At 41.4% G+C, this 16,971-nt stretch overlaps 1 protein-coding gene across 1 annotated transcript in view; it reads right to left on the reverse strand.

Moving 5' to 3' along the window:
* Nucleotides 1-16,971, reverse strand: part of znrf2b (zinc and ring finger 2b) — a 217,518-nt gene that overhangs the window by 53,814 nt on the left and 146,733 nt on the right. Inside the window, exon 2 of the mRNA XM_048522155.2 lies at nucleotides 5,927-6,022. Coding sequence (XP_048378112.1) covers nucleotides 5,927-6,022 — 96 coding nt within the window. The remainder of the gene's footprint in view (nucleotides 1-5,926; nucleotides 6,023-16,971) is intronic.

Genomic DNA, 16,971 nt, shown 5'->3' on the forward strand with positions numbered 1-16,971 from the left:
AACAAATTTAAGCAAAGTAATTGAGCATAACTCTGCTGTCAATCCAGACAGGTTTGATTTTGCAGGTTAGCTTTCTTGCTCAGATCTGACTGAAAGGGTGAATCAGCCTCATTTCCCTTGGTGGATGCTGATCTGCATATTTATGAGGGCCCAGCTGGATTGGGTTGGGTGTTCTTGCCACCTGCAAGTTTTTTTTAAAATTATTCATTCACAGGATGTGGGCATGGATGGCTACACCAGCATTTATTGTTGTTCCTCAGGGCAATTAAGAGTCATCGCTCAGGTCTGGAGACTGAAGTTCTAGACTTCAAGTCTGCCTTGATCCCTTTGCCTACTGGCACAAATACCATCTCCCTGGCCCTACACTCATCCCTGGAACATCTGGATAACAAGGATAACTACACCAGGCTTCTACTTACTGACTTCAGATTCGCTGTCAATACATTGATCCCAACCAATCTCCAAACTCCAAGCCCTAGGTCTCTGCACCACCCTCTGCAACTGGATCCTCGACTTCCTGATCCCAGACCGCAATCAGTGAACAATAGGCCACAGCCATGATAATCCTCAACACTGGCATCCCACAAAACTGTGTACTCATCACCCATCCACTCCACTCCCTCTCCACCCCACTGCAATCCCTGTACGGGCATCACTGTGTGGCCAAATTTCATCTGAACTCTATCTACATGTTCATTGACAACACCAGTGTCACAGGCTGAATACCAAACAATGACAAGGCAGAATACAGGAAGAAGGTACAGTGCTTGGTGGTGTGATGTAAACATAATAATCCCTCCCCCAATGTTAGCAAAACTGAAGAGCTGATCATGGGCGTCAGGAAGCAAGGAAGAGGGCACACCCCTACCTATACTAATGGAGCGGAATTGGAGATGGTTTATAGCATCAAGTTCCTCAGAGTGACAATTGCCAACAATCTGATGCAATGGTCACTAAGATATCGCTCCTCGGTATGGCAACTGCTCTGCCCAGACCATAAGAAACTACAGAGAGATGTGAACACAGCCCAGTCTATTCTGCAAACCAACCTTCCATTCACTGACTCCACTCTACACTCCTTCGTGCCGCAGAAAGGCAGCCAACATCACACAGCCCTCTCACCCCGGTTATATATATTCTCTTCCAACTTCTTCTGACAGGCAGAAGATACAAAAGCTTGACCACACTTACCAACAGGCTCAAGAACAGCTTCTTCCCCGCTGTAATTAGACAGCTGAATGGATCTCTCAAATCTCCAATGTAATGTTGATCTTGCTATTTGTGCATTTTCTTAACAACCATAATTTTGTATTCCTCACTCTGTTCAATCACCCTGTGAATTTTGTCAGAGTCATTAAGCATGGAAACAGACCCTTCAGTCCATTCCCGAACATAATCCCAAATTAAACTAGTCCCACTTGCCTGCTCCTGGCCCATATCCCTCCAAAGATTTCCTATTCATGTACTTATCGAAATGTCTTTTAAACTTTGTAGCTGTACCCACATCCCCTACTTCATCAGCAAGTTCATTCCACATGTGAGCCACCCTCTGTGCAAAAAAATTGCCCGTCATGCCTTTCATGCATCTCTTTCCTCTCACCTTATAAGTGTGACCCCTGGTCTTGAAATCCCGCATCCCAGGAAAAAGACAACTACCATTATCTGTCTGTACTGCATGCAAAACAAAACTCTTCACTGTATCTAGGTCCATGACAATAATAGATCAAATTAAATCTAATCAAATGAAGCCACATGTAGTCCAGACCAAGTGTGTTTCCTTTCCTAAAGAACATTAGTGAATAGATAGGTTTTTCTGACAATCAACAATGGATTCATGGTCATCAATAGACTCTTAATATCAGATTTTATTTTTTTAATTCAAATTCTACCGTCTGTCGTGACAGGTTTCAATACCAGGTCCCCTGGGTCTCTGGGCTAATCTAACAACTTCGCTGCTTGAGACCTACCAGTTTAAGAATGCTAAAATTGAACCCCCTGTGTAAGAAGTGGTTCTGATATTGCTGTCTGAATGCTGCATTCTTTAGTTTATGGTAGTTAAACCTCCCATAGCCCACTTTTACTTTAAGCCTTTGCAACACTACAGTGTGGTATCCAAAAGCAAATGAAGACTGGAATAACGACAGGAAGCTTAAGCTACCAAAAAAAACTCATTAAATGCAAGCAAACCACTGCAAAAATGGTAAATGGAAACATAACTGGAAAAAAGTGTCAATTCACTGGTGGAACAAAAGGAATTCAGGAACACACAAAAGCTGAAATAACCAGCTGCTCAATAAGCTAATCAAGAAAATTTCAGTTGATAAGGTCAGAAAAATGAATGCTTGCGTGCATATTTACCAAAAACAACATGCAGCAAATGCTGATTAACTGTTGTCCCAGCTCTAAACATATCACAGTATGACAAGGGTGGAAGGCTGAGCACGAAGGAGATAAATCAGATAAAGTTCAAGAAAAAAACGACATCCACACGAAAAGTGGAAGTCAAACAATAAGAAACAATCATGGTGAAGGCTTTTAACAACAAGTACTGCTGGGGAATATTAGCCAGTAACCACATGGTCAACAATATTTAAAGAACATATGCACCATTTGCCACTGCATTTCCAGTCAATCCATTGAAGGAATGCAGCCAAATCTAATTGCAATGTACCTGAATGTGATGCTTTTTTTGGTCACACTGATTAAAACTGCCACTTTCTCTAAGCTTCCCAATACCTATAACTCCCTCTGAGAAGCATCTCCGAGTCAGGATTCCTCATTGTAGCACTGGAGAAATGCATTCACAACCAATAAATGCCACCTTAGCTTCTATCTCAATGTACCACACAATCACATCCCGTAAAAGGATAAACCATCTAGATTTTCTGCATAATTCTAGCGTATCCTGCCAATTTGCTCAAAAATCAGTTTCAACAATGTGCAGTGAGGTTTTAGTACACTGCACCTTCCTGGCCAGAGGACAACAGCAGAGACAGCGAATAAATGGTGAAAGAGGAAGCACCTTAGAAGGAAAAACCTTTTAACGGTTCAGTATCAATTTGCAAAACTTACAACTATGTAGCCTGGTGGTATTTTCGCTGGACTGTTAATCCGGAGACCCAGGTAATGTTCTGGGGAGAGACTGTAGGAACTGCAGATGCTGGAGAATCTGAAGTAACAAGGTGTAGAGCTGGATGAACACACCAGGCCAAGCAGCATCAGAGGAGCTGGAAAGCTGACATTTCAGGCCAAAACCCTTCTTCAGAAAATCATTTTCTTAAGAAGGGTTTAGGCCCGAAACATTATCTTTCCTGTTCCTCTGATGCTGCTTGGCCTGGTGTGTTCATCCAGCTCTACACCTTGTTATCTCTAATTTTCTGCAGACCTGGGTTCGAATCGTACCACGGAGATGGTGGAATTTGAATTCAATACATATCTGGAAGTGTCTAATGATGAGTCTATTGCTGATTGTCAGAAAAACCAATCTGGTTCACTAATGTCCTTAAGGGGAGGAAACTGCCATCCTTACCTGGTTTGGCCTACATGTGACTCCAGACCCACAGTAATGTGGTTGACACACAACTGCCAGGGATGGGCCATAAATGCTGCCTAGCCAGCAATGCCCTCATCCCGCGAATGAATAAAGAGAAAAGAAAAGTCAAGGGGAATCCAAAAATTGAGAAACTATTTAATAATTACAATAACAGTAACCAATCTGCCTCAGTAAATTGCAGCTTCTCCCAGGGTAGGTTTAAATGTTCTCATCAGTGTCAACTTAAATTTGTATTTGAACAAAACATACTCTGCAATGGCAGTGTCCTATATATTTCAGCAACTTCAACTGCTCTCTGTTATCCCTTTGACCTACAACTAACAGACAGATGCTGTACCTAAACATGGAAAATAAAAAAGAAAGAAAATGATGGTCATTCTCTGTCTACATGATGTTGACGTTTTAGGGAATGCAAAAGAAAATCACCACTAGTTCAATCATCACCTCAAAATTATTAAGATTAGGCACTTTCTGAATGACTGTGGTTCTGAACCAAACATAGAGTTATACAGGATGGAAACACACCAGTTGGTCCAATTCATCCATGCTGATCAGGTATCCTAAACAGATCTAGTCCCATTTGCCAGCATTTGGCCCATATCCCTCTAAATCCTTCCTATTCACGTACTCATCCAGATACCTTTTAAATGTTGTAATTAAATGCATCTGCATCACTTCCTTTGGCAGCGCATTACCCTCTGCGTGAAAATGTTGCCCCAAAGATCTGTTTTAAATCTTTGACCTCTCACCTTAAACCTACGCCCTCGAGTTTTGGGCTTCCCCACCCTGGGATAAAGACGTTGGCTATTCACCCGATCCATGTTCCTCATGATTTTATAAAACTTCTATAATGTTACTCCTCTGACTCTAAAGCTCTACGGAAATAAGCCCCAGCCTATTTGGCTTCTCTTCACAGCTCAAACCCTCCGATCCCAGCAACATTCTCAGAAATCTTTACTGAACCCTTTCATGTTTCACAACAACTTTCCTTCAGCTGGGAGACCAGAATTGAGCGTAGTATTCTAAAAAGTGGCCTCACCAATATCTTGTGCAACCGCAACAGGATCTCCCGAATCCAATACTCAGTGCACTGACCAATGAAGGCAAGCATGCTAAATGCCTTCTTCACCACCCTGTCTTCCTGCTACTCCACTTTCAAGGAAATATGCATCCACATCCCTAGATGTCTTTGTTTGGCAACACTCCCCAGGGCCCGACCATTAACTGTAGAAGGCCTGCCCAGATTTGCCTTACCAAAAAGCAACACCTCATTTTTATCGAAAGTAAACTCCAACTGCTACTCCTCAGCCCATTGGCTCATCTGATCAACGCCCTATTGTACTCCAAGATATCCTCCTCTGTTCATACACCACCAATTTTGGTGTCATTTGCAAACTTACTGGCCTCACCTCCAATATTCTTATCCAAATTATTTACATAAATGATGAAAAGCAATGGACCCAGTGCCAAGCGCGCTGATCATAGACATCCTGTCTGAAAAACAGCACTCTACCACCATCCTCTGTCTCCTACCTTCAAGTCAATTTTGTATCCAATTAGCTAGCTCCCGCGGGATTCCATGTGATCTAACCTTGCTAATCAATCTATTAAGAGGAACCTTGTTGAACACCTTACTGAAGTCCATACAGACAACATCTACCTCTTTGAAGGCAAAGATCTTCTTTGTCACTTCTTCAAAAAACTCAATCAAATTCATGAGACACGGTTTCCCACGTACAAAGGCATGTTGACTCTCCCAAATCATTCCTTGCCTTTCCAAATGCACGTAAATCCTATCGCTCGGAATCCCCTCCACAACTTATCCATCACTGATGTCAGGCTTGTCGGTCGATAGCTCCCTAGCTTTTCCTTACCACCTTGCTTAAATCATGGCACCTCACCCATGGTTATCAATGAAACAAATATCTCAGCATGTGACCCAGTAATCTCTTCTCTTGCTTCTCACAAAGTCTAGGATACATCTGATCAGGTCTAGCTGCATTTTAATCCACCCTAACTGGCTTATTAGATATTTTGCACAGCATGCCATGATTTTGCAACACTCCAAGTTTGACGTCTTTGCTGAGCCTGATGTATATCCAGAATAACTGCATTAAAACAGAATCAATTAATTAATGGCTGCTCATCCCAGTCCCTAGAATACCACAGGAGAAAAGATACATGATTAATTAATTCGTGAGAAAGCCATACGCAGTGCAAGAGGAGAAACTTAGAAGTGTCAGACTGGATTACTTATTACATTATGCATAGCTGATGGTGGCAGCTAAAAGTAATACTTTGATGGCCTTTGTAAAATTATTGTGACTTTTACAAAATGAAGCTCAGCACATCAAGTAAAATTAGGCTCCTTACCATTATAAGTCACCCTTGGTTTGGTCAGACACATGACAAGGTGCAAATCCATTTCATCCGTGGAAACAAACTTTGAGCACACAGGACACTTAAAACCTAGTTTAGAAATGAAAGAAAACACACAATTAAACTTGATATAAGTTTATATTAATAAAGAAAACTTTAATTTGATGCACGATAACTTATTTTAATCTATATTGAACGAACAACCCTCACATAACCGAAGATAACCCATTGCTTAAGAGCACTAAGTCAGCTAGCATGCACATAATAAATACGTGGCAAAACAAATACTCCATTTCTTTTATTTTGAAAAGCAAGGCTTAAGAAGTTTGGAAAACAGCGAATGGGAATTCTGTCACTTGGAAGAAATAAGCTAATGCAGTGCTCACAGACCAGTCAATCGTTAGAAATTCACAGTGCCACTACTCAAACATGGCAATTTTATTTTGTAGTCGCAGTGAAAGAGGTTGAAACAGACACTTACAACAAAACCATTGCAAACAGGGAGTGATGTCACAAAGCTTTGGTAACTGCCTTTCCGGGCAACCTCCGTAAAATGCACCTTTCTCAGCTTTGGTACGACAGGATAGGACACAGATGCTTTGGTTACAGTGTGGCCTTCACAGTTAGGACACTGGCTATAACCCACATTGCAATTTGTTTCTGCATGAGTAGAGAGCTTTTCCATAATATAATCTGGACCATTAAACTCATCAAGTGACCTAGTGAAAGCACTGGGAACAATTCTTAAAACAGAGGACTAAACAGTGCTGGAGTGTGCCCAGTTAATTAAGACCTATTCTTGTACATTTAAGCTTTGCCCAGAGCAGCCTGCAAATGTGGGCTGCTAACAACACAATAAGTGCAATAGCAGAATACACAGTACATCTCCTTAGCCAGCAGGAAGCATTGAGAAGTGAATGGAGACAGACAGCGAGTTAAGAACGGGTGGCTTTAATACAGCACAAGAAGAGAAAAGTGAATGGGAAAGAATAGGGTTAAGTGGGAGAGGAAATAAGTACAGAAAAATAAAGTAGGAAAAAATATAAAATACAATTTAAACTTCGCATTTAATAAATATTTTTACAGTTCACAGGAATGAGAACTGTAACTGTTCACTTGCTGAGTGTGAGAGGTTGACTGCATTATTGCCAATTACTCTGTTTCATCTTTCAACCAAATTGTGGCCATCCAACAAAACTATTAAAAGTCCCTGCTCTCAGGGGTGTGCCCTACTGTATGATTCAAAAAAGAAATTCAGATTCTGGTGAATCACTTGTTTCCATAAACTATAACACAACTGTAACATGTACGCAGCAAGATATTCTATAATACTTCACAAGAACCTAATCAGACAAAACTTAATGGCCACCATGCCAAAGACGCAGGCTTTATGGCAGATGACTAAATATTTGGGGAAATAGATAGATCTGAAACATGCCTTAAAAGGACAGATGGGAAGAGAGGCAAAAGGCTGTCAAAGAAGAATTCCAGAGGTTTGGGCCAAGGCAGTGGGATGCTGGTTGCACACAGTGGGACGAAGAAACATGAAAATTTGTAAGAGGCCGTACAGCTCATGAAATTGAATATACCTCAGACACCTCTACTTAAAACTCCCTAGCTCTTACTGCTGTATAAAATAAGACTGTTGACTGTCTTCGTGCTAATGGCACTTGGCAAAGCTGCCCTCATTCATCAATAAACTGCACTGAAATACAATGAGTCATGAGTACATGGCAGCATGATCAAAGTCACAGGACCTTTGAAGGGGTTTCCCTGTGGCAAAAAAAACTAACCAGACCAAAAACTTCCCAAAAGTCAACACCCTCTAGTCCGAAGAGGTTTGTTGCCTTCTTTTCAAATGTTTTAATAGCTAACTGAAGAATATTTCAGAATCTCCCGATCTACCTACTTCTAATCCAAACTAAATTATTACTAGATTACACTGAGGCCAAAAAAGTGTTTCACGTCTTAAAACTGAATGATTAGAGCATTTCAATTTTACTTCAGATGAACCTGGCATTGCTCATAGGAACAAATTAAATTAAACACCTTCCATCCTCCTCTCCCATCATAAATACTTAAGGCAAAATTTATCATGAAAACGGTTTATGAAACTTGTCAAGTCATGATAGAGGGGCGCGATGCTACTGCTAGCAGGAAAAGAGAAATTTACATAGGCAATTGAGGGCCCCTTACCTATAGGCCTGGAGGTAGAGTTCAAGCCTCACCAGCTCCAGAGATGTGTCATGATTCTCATGCTGCGGGGAAAGACCACTGAGGAAAGACCAATGTCTGAGGTTTTTCCCCTGAAGTTAAATGGGATGTTCGTTCAGTTACCAGTCTCTCCCGGTGCCTCAATTACATCAAATACAATCTCACACAAGTAAGAGTTTCCTCTGGTTTGTTTGCTGGATAGAGTCAAACTCCAACAGTTGCTGGTTTTTTCTCCATATACTACTGTACATAAACAAACTGCTTTAGTGACTTTGTATGTATATATTTTGTGAATAAATGTATATTTTTGAAATAAAAACATTCTGAGCAGTTTGTTTGGAAAATATCTATGCCTCTGGATGATGTAGGACTTGAACCCAGGCCACCTGGCTCAGAGGTAGAGGCACTACCACTACACCACATGGCCCTGCTCCAGAAGCACAGGGCTGAGCAGGTCATTTAAATAATCTACATAGACAACTGGCATTAGAAAAATGGGCAATGGAATTTAGAATAGACCATAAAGAGGAATTTACAACTTTTAATGGAAATTGAACTACATTTATATAGCCCAGTTCAATTATTTCTCCCTGCCCTTTAACCCATCACCACAACCATCTCGATTTTGCTGGCGAGATGTACTTTTCAGGAGAAGAAACATTTGGCATTTTGCCAAAGCCACAACAGAAGCATAGCGGAACAGATTTAATCATGTAACAGAAAGCACATTTTAAAAGTAAGGCTGTCAGAGGAAAGCTTAACACACAGTTAATGATAAACTGAGCATTGTGTATTAAAACAGCCCCAAACTATAGACAGACTTTAAAGAATGGGAACTTGTATTTAAGAGACGAACCCAGTTTGCCTTTATGTTGTGGCTCTTTTTATTACACTTTGCCAGTACTAGTAGATTACCACACTCTACATCACTTGCAACTAAATAAGAATAGACTTTTTTCATTTTTCTTACGTACTTCACACTCATGACATTAAGTGAAACAGTTTCTGGTGTTAGCAAAGCAGATCTGACTTTTTCTCCCCAACCTTTCTCCTATGGTGACACACTGTTCAGTTATGAAAGTGGGGAAATGAGCCAAGATCCCTGCTTCCAATTACAATCTTGTGGAACGAGCGGGCTCTTGGCTCAGTGGTGGCATGCTTGTTCTGAGTCAGAAGGCCCCAAGTTCAAGTTCCACTCGAGTGATTTGAGCACACAATCCAGGTTCATCCCACAGTGCAGTAGCGAGGGAACACTGCAATCTAGGAAGGCTGGTCTTTTTTGGATGAGTTACAATACAAATTAGGAAAGGAATAGAGGGATACAGATCTTGAAAGTGAAGACAGTTTTAGTACGGAAGGGTAAAATGTATTGGCACAGGCTTGGAGGGCCAAAGGGCCTGTTCCTGTACTATATTGTTCTTTGTTCTTTGAACACAATAGCAGCTTTCAAGAAGCACCTGGACAAAAATGTCAATCTTCCCTCTCTGCTGATGTAAAAGATCCTATGGTAATCTTTGCAGAAAAGCAAACAAAATTGCTCATGTATCCTGGTCAACTATTTATCCCTCATCTAACACAACCAAACAGATCTGACTGCTTGTTTGATTTGTTGCTGCTTCTTCACAAATTCACCACATTTACCTACAGTGATGATTACCGGTTGAACCCCACATTTTTTAGTTTGCCTAAGCGTCAGTTCTGTCAGGTTTTGTGAAGGGTTTCTCTCCACGAGGCCTAGCCTGTTTTCTCACTGTACTTTACTAAACTCACCTTAATGTTTACTACCCATCGCTACAGTAACCCTCTCCTCCGATTCTAGCCCAAAATTACCACTCACTGTATCCAGAACCACTGCCAAGATAGCAACAAACAGACCAGGATCCCTGTGATAGATGTGCCACCCACTTTCAGTGCAGGCGAGGTGGTGACCCAAGTGAGTGAGCAGGCAGGAGTGGCCCATCCAAGTGGGTCACAGTGATAGGATGTTGCAGGAAATAATGAGAGTGGTAGAGCCTTTGAGGAGGTGGGAATAGTATTACAGATAGAACGAGTGAGAGGTATCGGAGAGAAGATGGTGGCACTAACCCTAGTGGAATAGAGATGGCTACTGAGTGCTGTGTATCCTTCAGACGGCTGAGACATCACTGAACTGATTGGCAACCCCCAGTGTCGTGACTTCCGCTGTCAGTCCTGTGGGAAGAGGCTGCCCCATCTGGGCACCACCCTGTCCAATGGGACTTCCAGGCCCCTGCCCGCAAAGATATTTGTCTATTTTCACTCACCTGCTAGAGCAAACATCAGTAACTGTGCAGTGCTTGTCTGGGTGCACAACGACACAAGTGCCAGGGATGCTGGTCTACTCTGGGTTATCCCAGTCATGCCAAGTTGTCTCAGATATGGAGGTTGGCAAAAGTCAGGCCAGAAGTGGATGAGAGACGCATCAGAAGGATGAGGTAGGTAATTAATGGGATGAGTTTGGTCACACAGCAACAAAACCCGCCATGAAACTCAACAAAATGTCCAGTCTCTCAGAAAAAGATTGTTAAGTGATTGAGGTGGGGGCGTTCAGCACTTGAACCAAAAATTTGAAATAACATTTCCCACTCAAGGTTTAGCAAGGTCAGGTCCAGGGGTCAATCATAAGTCAAGCACAAATATATCAATCTCCATTGAACAATTCCCATCCACTTTTCAATCTTTTTGAAACCACACAAGCCGACGTTTTTGCACGTACAAGATTTAGTTATCTCAGTGGTGAACCAGTCATTAAAATTGATGAAAATGTTCATGAACTTGTTTGAATTCTCATTCAATTAAAATAACATCTTTACTTTCTAGCCCACTCTCTCTGTCATTCCCAGTTCTTCTGATGCACTGTTGCTAACAGATAACACCTAATCTACATCAGAATTAGACTTCCAAGTGACTCCTGTCATCTCCTTCAGTAATTGCTCGAGCGCTTATCCTGACAGCACCTGGTGAACATTCACGTTTTTAACCATTCATTACTGCTATTCTTTCCAGGAACAATATCAGCTCAAAAAAATCATCAGTGTGTTTGGCTTCACACAGCTCCATTCCCTCTGCTACGCATTGTGAATGAGGAATCCGTCAATTCCATTTTCATATGTAAAATCCTTTAAGATTAGAGCTCTTTGCTTTGGTTTCAATCTACAAAAGTGAAATGCCATCAATTTTTATTTTATCTTCTAGAATATTAAGCAAGGCAATTGTTTGAATTCAATTAATGTGGTGCATCCCAGATCATTGAACAACTTGCATTTTATATATAAGATGCCTTTAAAACATAAAATATCCAAAAGGAACAGTACAAAAGAAAAGGGAGATGCGACCAAAGCAGAAGAAATGGAAAGGAGTGACCAAAGGTTTCTTTAAAGTGGTAGGATTTTTAAAAATGCCTTGATTGCAGAGATGGAGAGGAAGGGACAAGGAGATTTGAGAAGGGGATGAGGGCCAAAGGCAACCAATTTTGAGTCAATGGAACAGGGAGTTTGGAAGCTCATACAGCAAAAGGTCACAAGCACAGGGAGGAGCAAAACCTTGAGGGGATTTTAGTTCAAGGATGAAATTTTATATTCGAGTTGTCATGGCATCCAGAAGTGATCCAGAAAAAGAAGAGCAACCATCTTCAACCTGAAACATTATCTCAGTTCTATCTCCATAGTCTCAGCTGCCAGATCTGCTGAGCGTTTCAAATCTAATAATTTTGGTTGGAAGGATGAGGACTCTGCTGGATTTCTCAAAACTGTCCTGAAACTGTAATTAAATTTAGTGAATAGAGTAAGGCACGATGGACAAAGCACACTTCCAGCCAGGGCAATTAAGGATGGACAACAAAAGCCCACATCCCATGACTGAATAGAAATTGAAGCAATTTTATTTTAATCAGTTTACTTGATTAATTATGAGGGGTCAAGAATGATCACTTCAATACCTCTTCAGAAATGTTAACTTGGCTTGCAAATCAAAAACAAATTAACAGTAACATTTATCAGTGCTGTCAATGTCTCAAGATGCCAGAAAAAAAACAGATGTCAGGACAGAACAAAAAACGAGTTGTTTGGTGACCCAAAGCCAATTTAATCTGTTGAGGGCAGGGACGATAGATGAGCATAACCTAGTCACAGTCTTGGATAACAGTAATTGAGTCCAGAAATAACAAAAGCACACATGCAGGATTTAGGAATTGATGGGCTGATGTATTAGGCACACAGAGGAGACACAATGAAACTGGAAGACATTGGTTTTGCTGATGCAGAAAGGCATGGGATTGTTCAGTGTCAAACAGAATGAATGGACAGAATTGAGTCCTATCATGATACATGTGGAAGCTGACCCCATGTCTCAATAGGAGGTAGTCAAGGGGACAACCTGTAGATGAGCAGCGGAATAGCCCTAAGAGGAAAAGAAAAACTGCCACTTATGTAATAACTTGCATGACCTCTCAAAATCCCAAAGTCCTTTACTGTTCATTAAATACTCTTCAAGTGTAGTCAACCAGGTATAAGGCAAAGTGAGGGAGCATGCATAAGTAGCCAGAGTCAATGAAACAAGAGTTTGGAAGTAGGCAAAAATCTGTAATAAGAAATACAAAGACAATTTGTGCATTGCAAGGTGCTATAAACAGCAATAAAAATGGCAACTACATAATCTGTTTCTAGGTCCTAATTGAAGAATAAATATTGACCAAGGCACTGGGCAGAAAATTGTGCAGACCCCATGTCATGGAATCTTCCATACTCACCTGAGGTAGCACGCTGGACCTCAGTTCAACGTCTCATCTATACGCTGAAAAAACAAGAATGCAGCACGAGCCTATATTTTAGCATGATGGTACAATGGTTAGCACTGCCGCCTCACAGCACAAGGGACCTGGGTTCGAGTCCACCCTTGGGTGACTGCCTACGAAGAGTTTGCATGTTCTTCTAATGTCTGCATAGGTTTCCAATGGGTAGTCTAGTTTACTCCCACAGTCCAAAGATGTGCAGGTTAGGTGGATTGGCCATGCTAAATTGCTGCCGGTGTTTAGAGATGTGAAGGCTAGGTGGATGAGTTAAGACTTCAGGGTTACAGGGATAGGATAGGGGATGAGTCTGTGTGTGATGCTCTATTGAGGGTCAGTGTAGACTTGATGGGCTGAATGACCTCCATCTGCAATGTAGGGATTCTATGATTTTTGTGTTTGAGTCTCTGGATTCAGATCTAAACTCAAACACTTCAATATTTGAGGTAAGTACACAACTATCAAGTTCAGACTAATACTAGGGGTGTTTTCTCGAAGTGAAAGCATGGAGTTGGAAGGAGGACCTATTGGTAGAGATGCTCTGGATATGATAGTTCCATTCTTCTTGAACCTAAATGAGAACAGAGCCATAGTTTTGACAATGCCACAGAGATATTCACATAACAGCACAGCAAAGAACCATTTGGCTTACTGCATCTATGACAGCTATGTGCTGGTCATGCATTTAGGCCTAGTCCTCTGTTCTTTTCCAATTGACTTGTGTTGGACAAGGTCCATGTGACTGATTATGTTAAATAGAGATAGTAAAGTCAAGGAGAAATAAAGCACAATGGTCACACTCAAAAAAATGCTTCAAAACTGTGAGGGGACAGAAGCTCAATTAAATGGAACAATAAATTTCACCTGAGAGTCAATGACAAACAAAGTCACGGTTTAAAATAACAAGAGATGGATGATGAGGCAGTAGTTAGTGATTCAGAGTGCTGGTACTGAAAGCAGCAATATATCCAGTGCCACAGCGGAAAACGCCATTTAGATTAGATAGCATTGAAGCCAGACAAAGTCGTTCAGTCAGTAGTTTAGTGGGAATGAAGTCAAGGGAACGGGAGGGAGGCAGCTAAATGTTCTCAGATGACACAGTGATCGTGGTGGTGGGGGCTGGGGAGAAGGACACAGAAATGGTGATTCTGGATGAAGTGGTTTGGAGATGTTAGGTCTATTTAGATTGGAATTTCAGATCTATATTAGTTATACTTCTGAGTTCACCAGCAGACAACATTGTAAGCAGACACCAACCCTCACCGTCTTTTCCTCAGCCATATATTTGGGAGCTCACCTTTATTATACAAATGGATTTTCTGGGTTTTTCTACTCCTCTTGCTGCATTGTGATCACAGGGCAGCTGGTTATTGCGGTGCAGAATGCAGCTCAGCACTCACCTCCTTTAAGAATGTTAGTGTCCACTGATAGCAGTCAGTCCTTAGCCCAGCTGAGGTTAAAAATCGTGCCATCTTGACTGCTTTTGCAGCCAAAATCATATAACTCAGCACAGACTGGAACTCCTTATTTGCACCAAGCTCTGTTCATCGATTACAATCTGTTGATTGACCTACAATGGTTTCAGGTCTAGCAACATCTCCATGTTAAAATTCTCAGCCTTATTCGCAAGTCCTATGGCAACATCCCCTTTCGTTTGGCCTCCTCCAGCCCTGCAACCCTGCAATTCTGTCTCTTGCACAGCCCCAATTTTCATTGCTTCACCATAGACAGCCATGCCTTCAGCTGCTTAGGCCTTAAGCTCTGAAATTCTCTCCGTAAACCTCTCTGCCCCCTCCAAGATGCTTCTTAAAAAATCACTCTCTCTTTGAGCAAGGTCGCATGACCAATAGTCACTTGTGTAATTTTGTTTCAAATTCTGTTTTAAAAATCTCCTTAGAAAGAATCTTGATACATCTCACAACGTGAAAGGTTCTACACAAAATGTAAGCTTTTTTCATGGAGTAAGCGATGGCGCTGGTAGGTTTGACTGAGATAATCCCTGGTTAAATTTGCTAGGGCACTGGTCTCATGCATTTCACATCATTTTTATTTACGAAACTAAAATATCAAAAGTGTTCAGGGAGGAGAAAATAGATTCAAAGTAAAACAAGCGGCAATCGAGGTAAGCATGCCTCAGCTATTCAAAAGAAATCATATGATTTTATTTTCTAGTCTCATGACGAAGAAATCCTCAAGGGCATGCAGTGCAGGAATTTGAAATATTATCTCACTTACATCAAGCAAAGGAGTCATCACTCATTCCGTTCACTGTCCTGTGCATTACAAGCACGCTGCTCTTCTCAGGTTTCAGTTCAAATAGTTTGCTGAAGCAGCATTAGGAACTTATGAATATACACAAGATCTTTGGGAGGAATAGGATCAACCACCCTGCCTTCCTCACCACTTCGCCAGTTTCTACATCTCTCTGAAATGTTAACCCAGCAAGGCTGTAAGAAAGTACAGCTCTTAATGATCTGCACTAGACAATATTTTTTGCGATGGCATTCTCAAAAATCAACCATCTCTATCATGAACCAATGCTTTCTTACTTGCCACCTGATTGCAGCACTTTTCAATTTATACTAATATCTTCCTGCTCTTCTGTTTTTGCAGTGAGTCAGTTATCCCTTCACTGATCCTCCATCTTGCTAAATTTCACTTGTTTGAAAATTTGAATTGCCAAGTCTAGCCACATCTAATGTGCGTGTTGCACTCTTTGGTTATTTAATCAATCCAGTTATTTTTCGGGCTGGAAGAAGGTTTTCCCAGGAGTTGGGATTAGGATCCATGTTCTTCCTAGTACACATTCACGATCCAGGGTTAAACCACCACTGTTGTCTCTCTCTCTAATGACAGAGCAATCCTATATGACAACTTTTCTAGATATTGGCAAACAACAGACAATTTCAGTGTTTGCTGATGACGCTACACTTGAAAGAACAATGACCTGTGAGGAGGACAGTTTAGAACTCCAAGTTGGTGGAGTGGGGAAATAGGTGGCAGGTGGGGATCAATGCAAATGAATAAGAGATGATGCATTTCAGTAGGAAGAACATTGAAAGATAATATCAAGTAGGGGCAGAGTTCCACAAGGGGAGCAGGAGCAGGACAGACCTGCGATATATGCACAGATCACTCACGGTGGCAGGGCAGGTCAAGACAGTATTGCATAACTGCTCTGGATGACACATTATAGGAAAGATGTGAACATTGTGGAGGAAGCGATTTCCAAGCATAGTTCCAGGGATGAGAAATTTCAGCGATGAGGATAGATCAAAGAAATTGGCAATGATTTCCGTGGAGAGAAGTCTAAGAGGAGATCTGATAGAAGTTTTTAAAGTCATGAACAGGCTTAGTACAGAAGATAGGGAGTAACTGTTCACGCTGATAAAAAGATTGAGCCAGAGGACACAGATTTAAAGTGATTCAAAAAATGTGCAAACGTCAAGCAAGGAAAACTACAGTCAAAGTGCAAAAGGTCAGGGTATGATTCCTCTCCTGCAACTGTGATGTAGACAGGCTCAATTGAGGCATTCACAAGGGCATAGAATCATAGAGTCAAACAGACCCTTCAGTCCAACCAGTCCATGCCAAACATAGTTCCAAATAAACTTGCCCAACCTGCCTGTTCCTGGCCCATATTCCTCCAAATCTTTCCTATAGACAATAGGTGCAGGAGTAGGCCATTCGGCCCTTTGAGCCAGTACCACCATTCATTATGATCATGGCTGATCATATACTTATCCAAATGTCTTTTAACCGTTGTAATTGTACCCATATCCACCACTTCTTCAGGAAGTTTATTCCACACTTGAACCACGCACTGCGTAAAAAATCTGCCTCCTGTGTCTTTTTAAATCTCTCTTCTTTCACCTTAAAAGTGTGTCCTCTCATCTTGAAATCCCCCATCCTAGGGAAACAACAACTAACATTAACTCTATCTATATCTGTCATTATTTTATAATAGGTCACCTCTAACCCTTCTACGCTCCAGTGATAAAAGTCCCAGCCTATCCAGCCT

Source organism: Stegostoma tigrinum, chromosome 2 (genome assembly GCF_030684315.1).
Source record: "Stegostoma tigrinum isolate sSteTig4 chromosome 2, sSteTig4.hap1, whole genome shotgun sequence".
NCBI classification, from domain to species: Eukaryota; Metazoa; Chordata; class Chondrichthyes; order Orectolobiformes; family Stegostomatidae; genus Stegostoma; species Stegostoma tigrinum.